Here is a 17,228-nt window from a genome sequence, read left to right as displayed (position 1 = left end):
CAAGATGGATACAGAACTAGCTCAGTCATAGAAGACAGAGGGTAGCAGTGGAAGGATGCTTTTCTGAATGGAGGGATGTGACTAGTGGTGTTCCGCAGGGATCAGTGCTGGGACCTTTGCTGTTTGTAGTATATATAAATGATTTGGAGGAAAATGTAGCTGGTCTGATTAGTAAGTTTGCGGACAGCGATGAGGATTGTCAGAGGATACAGCAGGATATAGATCGGTTGGAGACTTGGGCGGAGAAATGGCAGATGGAGTTTAATCCGGACAAATGTGAAGTAATGCATTTTGGAAGGTCTAATGCAGGTGGGAAGTATACAGTAAATGGCAGAACCCTTAGGAGTATTGACAGGCAGAGAGATCTGGGCGTACAGGTCCACAGGTCACTGAAAGTGGCAAAGCAGGTGGATAAGGTAGTCAAGAAGGCATACGGCATGCTTGCCTTCATCAGTCGGGGCATAGAGTATAAAAATTGGCAAGTCATGCTGCAGCTGTACAGAACCTTAGTTAGGCCACACTTAGAATATTGCGTGCAATTCTGGTCGCCACACTACCAGAAGGACGTGGAGACTTTGGAGAGGGTACAGAGGAGGTTTACCAGGATGTTGCCTGGTCTGGAGGGCATTAGCTATGAGGAGAGGTTGGAAAAACTCGGATTGTTTTCATTGGAACGACGGAGGTGGAGGGGCGACATGATAGAGGTTTACAAAGTTATGAGTGGCATGGACAGAGTGGATAGTCAGAAGCTTTTTCCCAGGGTGGAAGAGTCAGTTACTAGGGGACATAGGTTTACGGTGAGAGGGGCAAAGTTTAGAGGGGATGTGTGAGGCAAGTTCTTTACACAGAGGGTGGTGAGTGCCTGGAACTTGCTGCCGGGGGAGGTGGTGGAAGCAGATACGATAGCGACGTTTAAGAGGCATCTTGACAAATACATGAATAGGATGGGAATAGAGGGATACGGTCCCCGGAAGTGCAGAAGGTTTTAGTTTAGGCAGGCATCAAGATTGGCGCAGGCTTGGAGGGCCGAATGGCCTGTTCCTGTGCTGTACTGTTCTTTGTAAAGTGGGCTGGGTGCAGGAACATCCCTTATAACAGGGGCTGAGTGCAGGAACATCCTGTATAACAGGAGCTGTCTGTCTGTGAGCCCTTAGGGTCAGAATATGTAGTCCAACTGTAGCGATGCCCTGTATGAGGTTAGCTAACTCAGTGATGCAACCTGGGATCTTGCTGTTCTGTGTAGCTCAGTACCCCATGGGTTAGGCACATAATCCTTGAGCAATTGGGAGTGCCTCACCTCCATTCTGAAGACGGTTAGATTTGGCCAAGCCTGCACTGTTCCCCCAAGCTCAGGATGGACAGCTGACTGGCCTAATAAGTCAGCCAGAGCTGCCTTTGAACCTCCTCCTGTGCTCACCCTGGGGAGCACCCAGCCCTCACATTCTCCAGGAATCCTGTTGCACCTTCCTCCTAGCGCACTCCTGCAGATAATTTGAAACTATTTCTCCTCATTCTTGTTGCTGGGTGTGTGGTCTGCTGGTGCTTTCGAATCCACCTCCAGCACCTGCCAGCCATCTCTCAGTACTGATTAATGTCACTTGAGCCTGATTTGAGATACCCAGCTGGGATAAAAGTGCACCCTTACTGTTTCTAATTAGCGCTATTTGAAAAGCAAACTCTTTGACAAGAATGTTCCTTCATTAACATTTTCTTAATCACTCTTACACACCAGCTTAGCTTTAAGGAGCTCCCTCCACATTGTTCCATTGAACACTCCCAAGTCTGTGTGCATGTGAAGAGAATGCGCATGTGAGGAGGAGTCCCAGTGGTTTCCTCAGTTTGCAATATAACAGATTTTCTCGTCTTCCCAGATCATGTTGTTTGTGAGGAGGAGTTTAAATATGCAATACTAGCCCTAAACTGTGTCTGTCCAGCTACTTCGACACTGATCACCCTTCTCATCCACACCTCCAGGGGACGGTAAGTTTTAAAAAAAAAACAATTCTCTTTTGTGTTTTGGGAGAAGTTTGTGAAAAGGCGGAAGTGACTGAAAGCTTCAGTGCCCAGTGTGGGCAAACAAATTCATAGGTGCTAAAAACGTCAAGCTGGGAATGAACACTGAGGGGCTGAAACTTTTCTAGAAATGCTTCAAGTAGAAATTTTAAATTCAGCATAAATTCATCTTTGGTTGAGCCACTGTCATGCGTGTAACCTAGGGTCAAATGCAGTCGTTGGGAAACTCAAAAAAAGTTCTAGAGGTTTTTTTAAACATTCTATCATGCTGCTGTGCATCTAACCCATTGTATCTGTGTCTGTGTGTGTGCTTCAAAGATATAAAGAGCTGCTGGTGGAGATTCTCTCAGCACATGCAGCAACAGCACAGCACCAGACTACTGATGTGAAACAAGGCTCCTGTTTATCATTTCTGTTCACAGGCAGGAACATCAGTCTGCAGACCAGTGGCAGCGAATGTACAGCCAATGTTCAGCTAATGAGGTGTACCACATTAAACTGGGCGACAGCAAATTCTTTGGAGAATACGAGGGAAAGAGCTTCACATTTGCCTCTTTCCACGCGCACAAAAAGCAAGTAGTGTCAGGGTCCCTCAGAATCAAGGCTGGACCAGCACAATATACAATGGGAGGGAATGGGATGGGGGGTTAGTCCATTGGGATTGTGTACAATGGGAGGGAATGGGACGGGGATTTGGTCCATTGGGATTGTGTACAATGGGAGGGAATGGGACGGGGATTTGGTCCATTGGGATTGTGTACAATGGGAGGGAATGGGACGGGGATTTGGTCCATTGGGATTATGTACAATGGGAGGGAATGGGACGGAGGGTTAGTCCATTGGGATTGTGTACAATGGGAGGGAATGGGACGGGGGGTTAGTCCATTGGGATTGTGTACAATGGGAGGGAATGGGATGGGGGGTTAGTCCATTGGGATTGTGTACAATGGGAGGGAATGGGATGGGGGGTTAGTCCATTGGGATTGTGTACAATGGGAGGGAATGGGACGGGGTTTGGTCCATTTAGTTGTTTACATTATGAAGACTGTCATTGTGTTTGTTTTCAGGTACAGGGTATGTTTGATTGGGGTGCGCAGGGAGGGTAATAACAATATTCTCCTGAATCCCAGTCCCTGCCACATCATGGCTTCCACTGATGCATGTTTCTACATCAACATCTCAAAGGAGGAAAACTCGGCCTTTATCTTTAAGCAGAATGAGTATCTGAAGAATAGCCTCTCCCACACTGTGCACCATGGACTCCCCAGACTGCCTGTGCATAGCATCATTGCCAGCATGGGTAAGGAGATAAGACCATGTGTGTCCAATATGTAAATTTTTTGTTTTTCTGGTGCTTTTTTCCCTCTTTATCACTCTCTGTCCTCCTTAATGTCATTCTGTTTTGTTTTCACTATTAAATTTGTCTCTTCCTCTCTTTTGTCTCTTTCCCTCACTCTTATCTGTTTCTAGTTTTCTCTATCCTTTCCTCTCTTTTGCCATCTTTGTTTCTGTCACTCCATAGATTTCTTTCTCTATTGCACTGTTTCTTGCTGTCTGTCTCCATTTCTGTCTTCTCTATTATTCTGTCTTTCAATTGTCTGTGCTCCATCTTTCTCACTGTTTTACTCTGATTCTATCTGCCAGCGACAGTGAAGGAACGGCGATAAAGTTCCAAGTCAGGATGGTGTGTGACTTGGAGGGGAACTTGCAGGTGATGGTGTTCCCATGCATCTGCTGCCCTTGTTCTTTTGGAAGATGGAAGTTGTGGGTTTGGAAGGTGCTGTTGAAGGTGCCTTGGCAAGTTGCTGCAGTGCTTCTTGTAGGTGGTTCCAGCAGTGGCCATTGCACCCTTACTCAGACACTCCAAGACTGATTCTGATGACCTTGCCTGTACTGCACAGGGAATTGGGTTCTTTTTTAAATGTGGTAGGTGAAAATAACCTCCACGAGAGGAAGTTTGATGAAATGAGAAAGTTTGCAAAATTGAATGAATTCAACAGTAGGACCTCGCTAGTCCTTAAATTTCTTAATGTTTCCTGTTGAAGGGACTGTGACAATGGATATTCAGGAGTCTGGGGGCAGCACAGATGGTGGTAACAGAACTATGCTGACAATGCCTTCAGACAGGGCACAGGAGAGACGTCACAGCATTGCTCCCGTGCTGGAGGTGCTCAATTCGGTACCTATTACCACATTTGACCTTCTAAGTGACCAGTCAGAAGACGAAATTTCTGTTGTGCCGCAGTAAGTGTTGTGAAGAGTGCTGGTTTAGCCAGCTTGCTTCATTTAGATTAAAGCAGTTAGGCTCAAGAACTTCATGTGAAGAGTTGAAGTGTGAGACTAGCACTAGGTTAGTTTATGCCCAGGATACCAGCTCTCACTCTATCACTGGGTGTTGGGGGGGGGTGGGTGGGAATCAGTCTGCGCAGGGGTTGGGGGTGGGGTTGGGTTGAGTGTAGGAGGTGGAGGTTTAGTGTGTGTTGGGGTGGTTCAGTGTTTATGCAGTGTGGGGGGATGGGTGGCTGGTGAGGGGAATCGGTGTGTGCAGGGCTGGGTGGGGTATTGAGTGTAAGGGGGTGGGGAGGGTTTCAGTGTCTGGCAGGGTCAGTGGGGGGGGGGGGGGGAGTGTCAGTGTTGGGGGTGGGTCGGTGTTGGGAGGACTTTGTGGGGGTAGGGGTTGCTGTTGCTGTGGGGAGGGGGTTCTGTGTATTGGAGGAATTGATTAATTATCCTTCTCTCTTTTGCAGGTGGGTTAAAGGCTATCCCACAAACTCCCCCTACATCGGGAGCTCTCCCAACCTCTGTCACCTTCTCCAGGAAAAAGCCCCTTTCTGCTGCCTCAGGCTTGATAAGGTAAGCACTGCACACATTCAAATACAAACCAAGACTAACCAGGCCAACCCAAGCCTAGACTGGCCAAACCAAACGAGTGAAAAAAGACACCAGCACAGACTTGATGGGCCAAATGCCTGTTGTTCTCTGGAACACTCAATGGTTCTGTGAGGCTACATCTAGTCTGGCGCTTGCAACTTGTGTGATCAGTCTCCAGACTCCACTCAGAATGAAAGGAGCTGCAGCACCTTGTGGAAGCGTTTTTTTATTTGTTCATGGAATGTGGGCATCGCTGGCTAGGCCAGCATTTATTGGCCATCCCTAATTGCCCTTGAGAAGGTGGTGGTGAGCTGCCTTCTTGAACCGCTGCAGTCCATGTGAGGTAGGTACACCCACAGTGCTGTTAAGGGCGTTCCAGCGACAGTGAAGGAACGGCGATAAAGTTCCAAGTCAGGATGCTGTGTGACTTGGAGGGGAACTTGCAGGTGGTGGTGTTCCCATGCATCTGCTGGCCTTGACCCTTCTAGGTGGTCGAGGTCGCAGGTTTGGAAGGTGTTGTCTAAGGAGCCTTGATGAGTTGCTGCAGTGCATCTTGTAGATGGTACACACTGCTGCCACTCTGTGTCAGTGGTGGAGGGAGTGAATGTTGAAGGTGGTGCCAATCAAGCGGGCTGCTTTGTCCTGGATGGTGTCGTTCTTGAGTGTTGTTGGAGCTGCACCCATCCAGTCAAGTGGAGAGAATTCCATCACACCTAACGTGTGCCTTGTTAGATAGTGGACAGACATTGGGGAGTCAGGAGATGAGTTACATGCCAGAGAATTTCCAGCCTCTGACCTGCTCTTGTAGCCACAGCATTCATGTGGCTGGTCCAGTTCAGTTTCTGGTCAATGGTAACCCCCAGGATGTTGACAGTGGGGGATTCAGCGATGGTAATGCCATTGAACATCAACGGGAGATGGTTAGATTCTGTCTTGTTAGAGATGGTCATTGCCTGGCACTTGTGTGGCGTGAATGTTACTTGCCACTTATCAGCCCAAACCTGGATGTTGTTCAGGGCTTGCTGCATATGGACATGAGTTGCTTCGGTATCTGAGGCAAATGGTGCTGGACATTGTGCAATTATCAGCGAACATCCCCACTTGTGACCTTATGATTGAAGGAAGGTCATTGATGAAGCAGCTGAAGATAGTTGGACCTAGGACACTGCCCTGAGGAACTCTGCAGTAATGTCCTGGGGCTGAGATGATTGACCTCCAACAACCACAACCATCTTCCTTTGTGCTAGGTATGACACCAGCCAGCGGAGGATTTTCCCCCTGATTCCCATTGACTGCAGTTTTGCTAGAGCTTCTTGATGCCATACTCTGTCAAATGCTGCCTTGATGTCAAGGGCAGTCACTCTCACCTCACCTCTTGAGTTCAGCTCTTTTGTCCATGTTTGGACCAAGGCTGTAATGAGGTCAGGAGCTGAGTGGCTGTGGCGGAATTCAAACTGAGCGTCACTGAGCAGGCTATTGTTGATCAAGTGCCACTTGATAGCACTGTCGACAACCCCTTCCATCACTTTGCTGATGATTGAGAGTAGACTGATAGGACGGTAATTGGCCGGGTTGGACTTGTCCTGCTTTTTGTGCACAGGACATACCTGAGCAATTTTCCACATTGCTGGGTAGATGCCAGTGTTGTAGCTCTACTGGAATAGCAGCTAGTTCTGGAGCTCAAGTCTTTTGCCGGAATGTTGTCAGGGCCCATCGCCTTTGCAGTATCCAGTGCCTTCAGTCATTTCTTGATATCACGTGGAGTGAACTGGCTGAAGACCGGCATCTGTGATGCTGGGGACCTCAGGAGGAGGCCGAGATGGATCATCCATTCAGCACTTCTGGCTGAAGATAGATGCAAATGCCTTGTCTTTCGCACTGATGTGCTGGGCTCCCCCATCATTGAGGATGGGGATGTTTGTAGAGCCTCCTCCTCCTGTCAGTTGTTTAATTGTCCACCACCATTCACAGCTGGTTGTGGCAGGGGTGCAGAGCTTAGATCTGATCCGTTGGTTGTGGGATTGCTTAGCCGTGTCTCATGCTGTTTCCACTGTTTGGCATATAAGTAGTCCCGTGTTGGCTTCACCATTTTTTGGTATGCCTGGTGCTGCTCCTGGCATGCCGCCCTGCACTCTTCATTGTGTCAGGTAGGATACAGAGTCAGGGCTTGAGTTTGGTTGTTTTACTGCTGAAAACAACTGCTAAGTTAACAGACTCAGACTCTGTCTCTCCTTTGCCTCAAGGGCTGTTACCACAATCCATGTGCAGATGCCAGAGCTTATGGGTTCCAGAACAAGGTCATCATCGTCTCTGCTGAGGCTGCTGGCAACGGGCTGTATAACTTTATTGTTCCACTCAGGTCATACTACAGGCCAAGACAGGAATTAAACCCAATCGTATTACTGCTGGAGTACCCGTACGTATCCCACGTGTGAGTGAATGAGTGTGCACAGTTGTGTGCACGTATGCATGAAGATGGGTGTGTGACCCAATTTCTTTCCATTTCTGTCTCCCTAATTTATCTTTTCGATCTGTTTCTCTCTCTGAATCTTTCTCACATTCTATCTCTATCCATCCCTTTAGCTCTATCTGTCTCTGCCTCTATCTCTGTTTCTGACTCATTCTGTTTTCCTCTCAACCTCTTAATTTCTCTCTCTCACTGGCTCCTCTTTACCCCTTTGTCTGTTTCTCCCTCCGTTTTCTGTCTCTCTAGTTCAGCGTTAATGTTCTCTCTCTCTTCCCAGGCCAGACACACACTTCCTTGAAGCCATCTGTTGGTTTCCTATGGTATATTACATGGTGGGATCTATTGATAAGTAAGTGCATTGAATTACAGACCCTTCCCTCAAATCTCACTTCCTTCTGAAGTACCACTGATAACAAAAATACCAAAATATCAGAAAAATTAAAACTGTTGGTTAATTTATGACAGGACAGACTTGTTAGCAAAATTAAAGTCCAAAATATTAAAGGGACTGGCAGTGTGGATATGAAATTGGCAGAGGGACAGAAAGCCAAAAGTAGTAAAGCGGCTGTTTTTAAGACTGATGGAAGCATACAGTGGTGATAGAATCATAGCAAGTTTGAGGCACAGAAAGAGGCCACTTGGCCCATTGTGTCTGTGCCGCCGAAAAAAGAGCCACCCATTCTAATCCCACTTTCCAGCATTTGGTCCGTAGCCCTGCAGCTTACAGCAATTGAGGTGCATATCCAGACTCCTTTTTAAATGAGATGAGGGTTTCTGCCTCAACTACCCTTTCAGGCAGCGAGTTCCAGACCCCCACCAACCTCTGGGTGAAAAGATTTTTCCTCATCACACCTCTAATCTTTTTAGTAATCACTTTAAATCTATGCCTCCCCTTTGTCACTGACCTCTCTGCTAAGGTAAATAGGCCCTTCATATCCACTCTATCCAGACCCCTCACAATTTTGTACATTTCAATCAAATCTCCCCTCAGCCTTCTCTGTTCCAAGGAGAACAACCCCAGCCTATCCAATCTTTCCTCATAACTGCATTTTTCCAGATCCGGCAGCATCCTCGTAAATCTCCTCTGTACCCTCTCTGGTGCAATTACGTTTTTTCTGTAATGAGGTGACTAGAACTGCACATAGAACTCAAGTTGTGGCCTAATCAATGATTTGAATGGTTGAATTTCATTTGCCACTTTTCTGCCCACCTGACCAGTCCATTAATATCTTCCTGCAGCCTACAGCTATCCTCCTTACTATTAATTACACGGCTGTGTCATCTGCAAACTTCTTGATCATGCCCTCTACATTTATGTCCAAATCGTTAATATATACCACAAAAAGCAGGTGACCCAGTACTGAGCCCTGCGGAATGCCACTGGAAACAGCCCTCCAGTCACAAAAACACCCGTCAACAATTACCCTTTGCTTCCGGCCACTGAGCTAATTTTGTAACAACCTTGCTACATTTCCCTGGATCCCGTGGGCTTTTATTTTTTTTAACCAGTCTGCCATGTGGGAACATGTCAAAAGCCTTGCTAAAATCCATGTAGACCACATCAACTGCACTACCCCTCATCAATCTTCCTGGTTACTTCCTCAAAAAAATTCAATCAAGTTAGTCAGACAAGATCTTCCCTTAACAAATCCATCCTGACTATCCTTGATTAATCGGTGTCCTTCTAAGTGACAGTTTATTCTGTCTCTCAGAATTGATTCCAATAATTTACCCACTACTGAGGTTAGACGACTGGCCTGTAATTATTTGGGCCATCCCTCGCTGCCTTTTTAAATAGAGGAACAACGTTAGCAGTTCTCCAATCCTCCGGCACCTCACCTGTATCCAGTGAGGACTGGAAAATGATGGACAAAACTTCCGCTATTTCCTCCCTGGTTTTTAACAGCCTGGGGTTCATTTCATCTGGCCCTGGTGATTTATCAACTTTCAAGGATGCTAATCCCATTAATACTTCCTCTCTTCCTATGTTTATTACATCCAATACTTCACACCCCTCTTCCTGCAACTACAATATCTTCATAGTCTCCCTTTTATGTGAAAGGTTTACCAGACTAATTCTTGGGATGGTGGGACTGACGTATGAGGAGAGATTGAGTCGGTTAGGATTATATTCGCTGGAGTTCAGAAGAGTGATGGGGGATCTCATAGAAACCTATAAAATTCTAACAGGACTTGACAGGGTAGATGCAGGAAGGATGTTCCCGATGGTGGGGGAGTCCAGAACCAGGGGTCATAGTTTAAGGATACGGGGTAAACCTTTCAGGACTGAGATGAGAAATTTCTTCACCCAGAGAGTGGTGAGCCTGTGGAATTCGCTGCCACAGAAAGCAGTTGAGGCCAAAACATTGTATGTTTTCAAGAAGGAGTTAGAAAAAGCTCTTGGGGCGAAAGGGATCAAAGGATATGGGGCGAAAACGGGAACAGGTTACTGAGTTGGATGATCAGCCATGAACATAATGAATGGCGGAGCAGACTCGAAGGGCCAAATGGCCTACTCCTGCTCCTATTTTCTATGTTTCTCTGTAATTTCAAAGTTTGAAGATGATGTAAAACCCAGAAATGTAGCAAATAATGTGATAGTAGCAGGACAGAGACATCTGGGAGGGGGTGGTGTTCGTACACTGATTTTGGAAGGTGGCAGGACAAGTTGAGGCTCATATGGGATCCTTGACTTTATTAATAGAGGAATAGAGTAGAAAAGCAAGGAAGTTATGCTAAATGTTTCCAAAACACTGGTTAGGCCTCAGTTGGAGTATTGTGTACAATTCTAGGCACCACACTTTAGGAGGGATGTTAGCACCTTGGGGAGGATGCAGAGGAAAGTGACAGGAATGGTACTTGGGATGAGGGTTTATATTATGAGAAGCTGGAGTTGTTCTCCTCAGAGCAGAGACGATTATGAGGAGATTTGATCAAGGTGTTCAAATCATAAATGGTTTTGATTGAGTAAATAAGGAAATATTGTTTCCAGTGGCAGAAAAGTCAATAACCAGAGGACACAGATTTAAAGAGAGTAGCAAAGGAACGAAAGGAAACATATATTTTACACAGCAAGTTGTTGTGATCTGGAATGCACTGTCTGAAAGGAAAGTGGAAGCAGATTCATTAGTAACTTTCAAAAGAGAATTGGATAAATACTTGAAGGAAAAATATTTACACGGCTATGGGGAAAGAGTAGGGGAGTGGGAATAGTTGAATAGCATTCCCAGAGTCTGCACAGGCATGAGGGGCAAAATGACCTATTTCCTGCTGTACGATTCGATGAAATTTCTCTGTAATGTTAATTAAAGTTGAGGTGACTCTTTGGAAGTATTGTTGTACTCGTGTGGAAACGATCTACCCGTAACTGCGTCATGCCTCTGATTTTGACCTGTCTCCATCACCTTGTCTGAGGGTCACTTGGTGACAAAGGTTCTGATAGCTCTTCTGTCTCCAGCCTGGACGACCTCCTGAGGTGTGGAGTGACTTTTGCAGCCAATATGGTGGTTGTCGATAAGGAGAGTTCTATGATTGCAGAGGAAGACTACATGGCCGATGCTAAGACAATCGTGAATGTACAGACACTGTTCAGGTAAGTGCTGGGCCCTGTAAAAGAACCTGCCCCTCCCAGTATAGCTTCTGTCAGGTCCACCAGTATTTGCATTCTTGACTGAATTTCTCTGTAACTGTTTGTTTCCTGTTTAGATTGTTCCCCAGTCTGAGTATCATCACTGAACTCACACACCCAGCCAACATGAGGTTCATGCAATTCAAAGCAAAGGACTGCTACTCCTTGGCCCTGTCCAAACTGGAAAAGGTTCAAATGATTTTAGTTTTCCACTTTTTAATCTGTCTCCTTTCCGCCATCCACCTGACTCCTATCTCTTTCTGCCCATCTCTTCCTTCTCTCTGTCACGGTGCAGTACTGAGGAAATGCTGCATTGCCAAGTGGGTATTTCAGATGAGACATTGAACACGTTTGCCTGTTCAAATGGATCTTTCATATCTGTTTGAATTATTCGGAGAATAGTGAGTTGTCCCAGTATTCTGGCCAACATTCCCCCCTTAACTAACACCACCAAAGCATAACTACCAGCACCAAAATTAAATTAACTGGCTGATTGGTTATTTGCTGTTTGTGGAATCTTGTGTGTAACAATTGGTTATCATATTTTCCTTAAAAGAGAAACTGACTACACTTCAAAAAGTAATGAATTGGTTGTCTATAACTTTGGGACATCCTGTGGATGCAAAAAAATGCTATATATAGATGTCTGGCTTGCTTTCTACCTCTATGTATGGGTGGGGGGGGAGCAGGGAGGGGAGGTATGTGTGTGTTTTGAACTCTCACTCAGTCTCTGCTTCTGTCTCTCTTCAGGCTCCATTGCTGGTATCTCAGGTTGTCGAGAGGTCCTAATCCTTGTACTGCTATTCATCCAAGCACAGCTGCCTTCCCCACACCATTAGCAAATCGGCTTTCTTCACCTTCACAACACTGTCTTGTCACTCTCCCCCTTTGACTCACTCACCCCTTCCACTCCACTGATAGCAGTTACTTGTTCAGCCGCAACATTCCTTTTGTCTGGAATTATCACCCCGTTTTCAAAATAATCTCCAAACTGTTTTCGCATCCAGCTTCCTCCTATCCCCCTCCATTCTCGATATCCCTTTTAGCCTCTGTTCTTTGAGACATCCTCCTGCATGTGAATGGCACGGTATGAATGCAATTTTTGTTCTTCCCTGTTACTCTCTCCGTCTATCACATTGCTATGCTCTTTCACTGTTTTCCCCCTCCATATTTTCTTTGTACTTTCAGTAACTGGTCTTTTCTTAAATTTTATTTGTTCCATTTTTTTCTCCTTTTAAAACAGAAAGAGTGGGAAAAAGGCTCCAGCCAAGTATTCATGTTCCGATTGCCGTTTGCAGCTGGGAAAGTCTTTAGTATCAGCATGCTGGATACTCTTTTGTACCAGGTACAGCTTCTCAGTATGTCTCAACCCTTTTAGTTTGCCCAGCTGTCCCCCTCTCCCATTGTCTGTTCTGCACTCTCTCAGGAATAGGAGGCCTCTCAATTAGGTCATAACTTACTCTACAAGCCAATGCTGATCAGCTCATATTTGTCCAATGTCTGTAACAAATGATTCAAGTAACTTCACTACTGCCAGACCTGTTTATAATTTCCTGTTTTCTCTCTCCTACCCTTAAGTTATGGAATGACAGTGCAATTTTCCAAGCCAAGAGGACAATTTCTTAATCATAAGAATTTTGGAAGTTCAGAACTGAAGCATTGCAATTCTCCCTCCCTCCGTTCCTTTCATACCGAGATATCCTGTTCGACTCCTTTGCTCACCTCTACTCTACTCTACTCTCTGCTATGAATTACTTCTAGGGTGTATTTCTGAACATTCAGAATTTCTGGATGAAATCTGCTTTTTTCGCGGGGGGGAGGGAGAAAACTGGGAAGGTTGAATCCAAGCCCCTGAATGCACTGCCAACTCGCACTCTGAAGGACCTTTTAGTTGCAGATATAGAAACTCGAACACAGAAACCAAGGAAAGACCATTTGTGACTAGGGTATGAAGTGCTTAGCACCTTGCGCTGTTCGCTACCGTAATGGTAGTACTAACATGACAGGTGGACAATCCTGGTCTGAATGACTGACTGTACACCAGTCAATCCACTTACAGGCCAGAACCCCAATTAGAGAGGTCATCACCATACTCGCTGTCGAGAGGTGAATGGAAATTATTGACTGTTGGTGCTGTTCTGGAGACTTCATGTTTACACACAGTCCCTGAGGATATGTCCTCAGTGCTGGTCCTCCACTAATCTGGGCTTTACTCTCCACAGTCCTTTGTGAAGGATTATATGATCTCCATCACTCGTCTGCTGCTGGGACTCGACTCCACCCCCGGCTCAGGATTCCTCTGTGCTGTAAGTTTTCAAGTGTGTGTGTGTGTGTCAGTTTCATCTTCAGACCCTGCCTCCAGCTGCAGATGAGCTGAATTGGTTTTATAGAATCGGCATGTCATTCACTGTTAGTCTAAAATAATGAAAATCAATGTAGCCCTCATTCTAAGGGTCAGTCCAATCACAATCTGATGCTTGGCCAAAGGTTCACTGGCTATAAACTACTAAATATATTAACCTGTTACTGCAGATGAGGATGACTGAGGAGGATCTGTGGATCAGGTCATACGGGAGGCTGTACCAGAAGCTGTGCTCCTCCACAGGAGATATCCCCATTGGAATCTACCGCACCGAGTCTCGCATCTTCAGCATATCCCAGGTCAGACACTTATCTTCTCACTACCATCCCTTCCTTGCCCCTGCAGCCAGTAAGGATTATTAGTCCAGTAATGTATCCGCTATGCTACTGCATCCAAGGCCAATTTATCCCTCCTGAGCAGCCTAAAACTGAATGCAGTACTCTAACCAAAGCTCTGTACAACTTGCAGCATAACTTCCTGCCCTTTGTATCCCGGCCCACTTGAGCTAAATGGCCAACATTCCATTGGCTTTTCGTGATTTGTGTACGTGGACACCCAAATTCCTTTGCTCCTCCACAGCTACTAGTCTGTCCCCATTTATAAAATACTCAGTGGATGACCTCATACCTCCCCACATTGAACTCCATCCATTTTGGCCACTCAACTAACTTGTCTACATCCCTTTGTTGACCTCCGGCTCCCATCTACACAACTTGCTAGATCCAAGTTATTGTATCGTATACGACTGTATACATACACATACATCCACATCAGTACTGACATACCAGATGTACGTCTATCTTTCAAGTTTCTCACTGTGGGCAGATTGGAAAGGCCATATTTATTTCCCATCCCTAGTTGCCTTGAGAAGGTGGCGATGGCCTCACAATGACTTGAGTCTGCATATTAGCTATGTCAATTTATATGCAAGTGTGTGAATATACATGTAAAAATATGCATATTTGAACCAATAGTTACCAACATTCTCTCCCACATTTGACAGTCCCAGGGCTCCATCAATATAGGACAGAGTGAGGACAAAGACGCTCGAGAGCCAATCATCTCTCAGACCAATCACAGGAACTCCACCTCTAGCGACCAATTAGATCACCCATTACTGAGACGGAAAAGTATGCAGTGGGCAAGGCGGCTGAGCAGGAAGGGGACGAGGAATCAGAGTAAAAGTGCGGCAGAGAGAATCAGCCAGCAACGCATGACCCTGTACAGGAGGTCAGAGCGGCAGGAGCTAAACGCATTAGTGAGGAGCCGAATGAAGCATCTGGGACTGTCGGTGGTTGGTTACTGTATGTGCTACTGTCTATAAAGCAACTTCTAATGAACGATTTACTCCTCTCCAACCCATAAACAAACTGCACCATTGGTTAAAGATCATCTGGGGAGTTTAAGAAGAAAGGGTGGGACTCCCAAATCTAGAGTTCCTTGGATGTCAAACAGCATAGCATAAGGCAAAAAAAAGGAAACTTATGTCAGATACCAAGGACTCGATACTGCAGAAAGCCGAGAAGAATATAGAAAGTGCAGGGCTGAAATTAAAAAGGATAACTACGGAAAGAGTAGGGCCTAGTAGAGACTAAAAAGATAAACTCTGTGGAGACACAAGACATGGGCATGTTTCTTAATGACGACATTGCAACTGTCCCCCTCTTGTGAAGACAATGAGACATTATAGTTAAGAAGGAGTATGAAATGTTGGATGGGATTAACAAACAGAAAGAGGGTGCTGGGGGTAGGGGAGGAAAGAAGAAATCCTCAGTTGAGGAAAAAGGAAGACATATCAGAAGCAGTATCGTGGAAGGTTGCATTTCTTCTTTCTTTCTTTTGGGCCTCCTTATCTCGAGAGACAATGGATACGCGCCTGGAGGTGGTCAGTGGTTTGTGAAGCAGCGCCTGGAGTGGCTATAAAGGCCAATTCTGGAGTGACAGGCTCTTCCACAGGTGCTGCAGAGAAATTTGTTTGTTGGGGCTGTTGCAGTTGGCTCTCCCCTTGCGCCTCTGTCTTTTTTCCTGCCAACTACTAAGTCTCTTCGACTCGCCACAATTTAGCCCTGTCTTTATGGCTGCCCGCCAGCTCTGGCGAATGCTGGCAACTGACTCCCACGACTTGTGATCAATGTCACACGATTTCATGTCGCGTTTGCAGACGTCTTTATAACGGAGACATGGACGGCCGGTGGGTCTGATACCAGTGGCGAGCTCGCTGTACAATGTGTCTTTGGGGATCCTGCCATCTTCCATGCGGCTCACATGGCCAAGCCATCTCAAGCGCCGCTGACTCAGTAGTGTGTATAAGCTGGGGGTGTTGGCCGCTTCAAGGACTTCTGTGTTGGAGATATAGTCCTGCCACCTGATGCCAAGTATTCTCCGAAGGCAGCGAAGATGGAATGAATTGAGACGTCGCTCTTGGCTGGCATACATTGTCCAGGCCTCGCTGCCGTAGAGCAAGGTACTGAGGACACAGGCCTGATACACTCGGACTTTTGTGTTCCGTGTCAGTGCGCCATTTTCCCACACTCTCTTGGCCAGTCTGGACATAGCAGTGGAAGCCTTACCCATGCGCTTGTTGATTTCTGCATCTAGAGACATTATCAGAGCAGATTCGTCAGCCGGAAAAAGGAATAGAGTCCTTACAGGAGGCAGGGTGTGAAGTGTAGTCGAGGTAGCTGTGGGAGTGGGTGGGCTTATAATGGATATTAATAGACAGCCTATCCCCAGAGATGTCGAGGAAGGAAGGGAAGTGTCAGAGATGGACCATGTAAAGGTGAGAGAAGGGTGGAAATTGAAAGAAAAGTTTTCCAGTTTGGGGCAGGAGCAGGAAACGGCACCAATAGTCATTTGAGGAAATGCATCTCAGTTACCGATTAGGCACACAACAGCCTGCCAGACTGAACATTGAGTTCACTAATTTCACAGTATGACGGGCCCCTCTTTTCAGTTTTTGTTTTTTTTATTTTAGTTTGTTTCATCATTCATTTTTCTTACCATATGTCTACCCACTTTTTTTTCTTCATGTTTGTGCTTTGGGCTAGGGCTGTTCATTTTTGTGTCCATTAACACCCTCTCTGCACTAATGTTTTGTCTTTCAACACACCATTAACATACCATTTGCCTTTGTTCCATGACCTTCTGGTCAGTTATTCTCGGTGACCTTGTCCTATCAACACCTTTACCTTTGTTATCTCTTGCCCCACGCCCATTTTACTTGCTTAAAACCTTTTACATTTCCAATATTTGCCAGTTCTGAAACATGTCTTTGACCTGAAATGTTAACTCTGCTTCTCTACACAGATGCTGAAGACCTGCTGAGTATTTCTAGCATTTCTCATTTGAAAAGGTAACCAGTGAGTGTTTGGGGTGGGGACAGGGATGCAGCAGTTGATGAGAATCAAAGTTTTGATGAGGTCCCATATGGCAGACTTGTCAGCAAAGTCATAACACAAAAGGCAAAGTGGGGCAAGTGACTCAAACTAGGCTGGAAACAAAAAGTAATGGTTGCCGGGTGCTTTTGGTAAGTTCCTGTGGGGTTCTGCAGGGCTCAGTACTAGGGCCCTTGCTTTTCTATCAATTAAATTTGTAGATGATAAAAAAATTGGCTGTGAGGCTGAGTGTGAGGAAGAAAGCTGGAAACTGCAGAGGATAGCAATGGTCTAGTTAAGTGGGCAGAAATGTGGGAAATGGTATTCAATCCAGCGAAGTGAGAGATAATGCATTTAGAGAGGGCAAAAATGACAATGGAATACACAATAAATGGTAGGATACTGAAGCGTAGAGCAACAGAGGGACTATGTTCACGGTTCCCAAAAGCTAAGACAGGGAGACAAAATAGTTAAGGCACATGGGATATTTTCCTTGATTAGCTGAGGCATAGA

At 45.8% G+C, this 17,228-nt stretch overlaps 1 protein-coding gene across 1 annotated transcript in view; it reads left to right on the top strand.

Moving 5' to 3' along the window:
- The window catches only part of LOC137355658 (potassium channel subfamily T member 2-like), a 121,357-nt gene that overhangs the window by 102,365 nt on the left and 1,764 nt on the right, over window positions 1–17,228 (top strand). The window contains exons 12-24 of the mRNA XM_068021031.1: window positions 1,872–1,980; window positions 2,436–2,585; window positions 3,081–3,313; window positions 4,059–4,257; window positions 4,761–4,866; window positions 7,128–7,300; window positions 7,629–7,700; window positions 10,809–10,943; window positions 11,057–11,168; window positions 12,223–12,324; window positions 13,202–13,285; window positions 13,512–13,640; window positions 14,345–14,645. Of these exons, the coding sequence (XP_067877132.1) occupies window positions 1,872–1,980; window positions 2,436–2,585; window positions 3,081–3,313; window positions 4,059–4,257; window positions 4,761–4,866; window positions 7,128–7,300; window positions 7,629–7,700; window positions 10,809–10,943; window positions 11,057–11,168; window positions 12,223–12,324; window positions 13,202–13,285; window positions 13,512–13,640; window positions 14,345–14,645 (1,905 nt within the window). The remainder of the gene's footprint in view (window positions 1–1,871; window positions 1,981–2,435; window positions 2,586–3,080; window positions 3,314–4,058; window positions 4,258–4,760; window positions 4,867–7,127; window positions 7,301–7,628; window positions 7,701–10,808; window positions 10,944–11,056; window positions 11,169–12,222; window positions 12,325–13,201; window positions 13,286–13,511; window positions 13,641–14,344; window positions 14,646–17,228) is intronic.

Source organism: Heterodontus francisci, chromosome 43 (assembly GCF_036365525.1).
Source record: "Heterodontus francisci isolate sHetFra1 chromosome 43, sHetFra1.hap1, whole genome shotgun sequence".
NCBI lineage: Eukaryota > Metazoa > Chordata > Chondrichthyes > Heterodontiformes > Heterodontidae > Heterodontus > Heterodontus francisci.
This window is presented reverse-complemented; position numbering and strand designations above follow the sequence as displayed.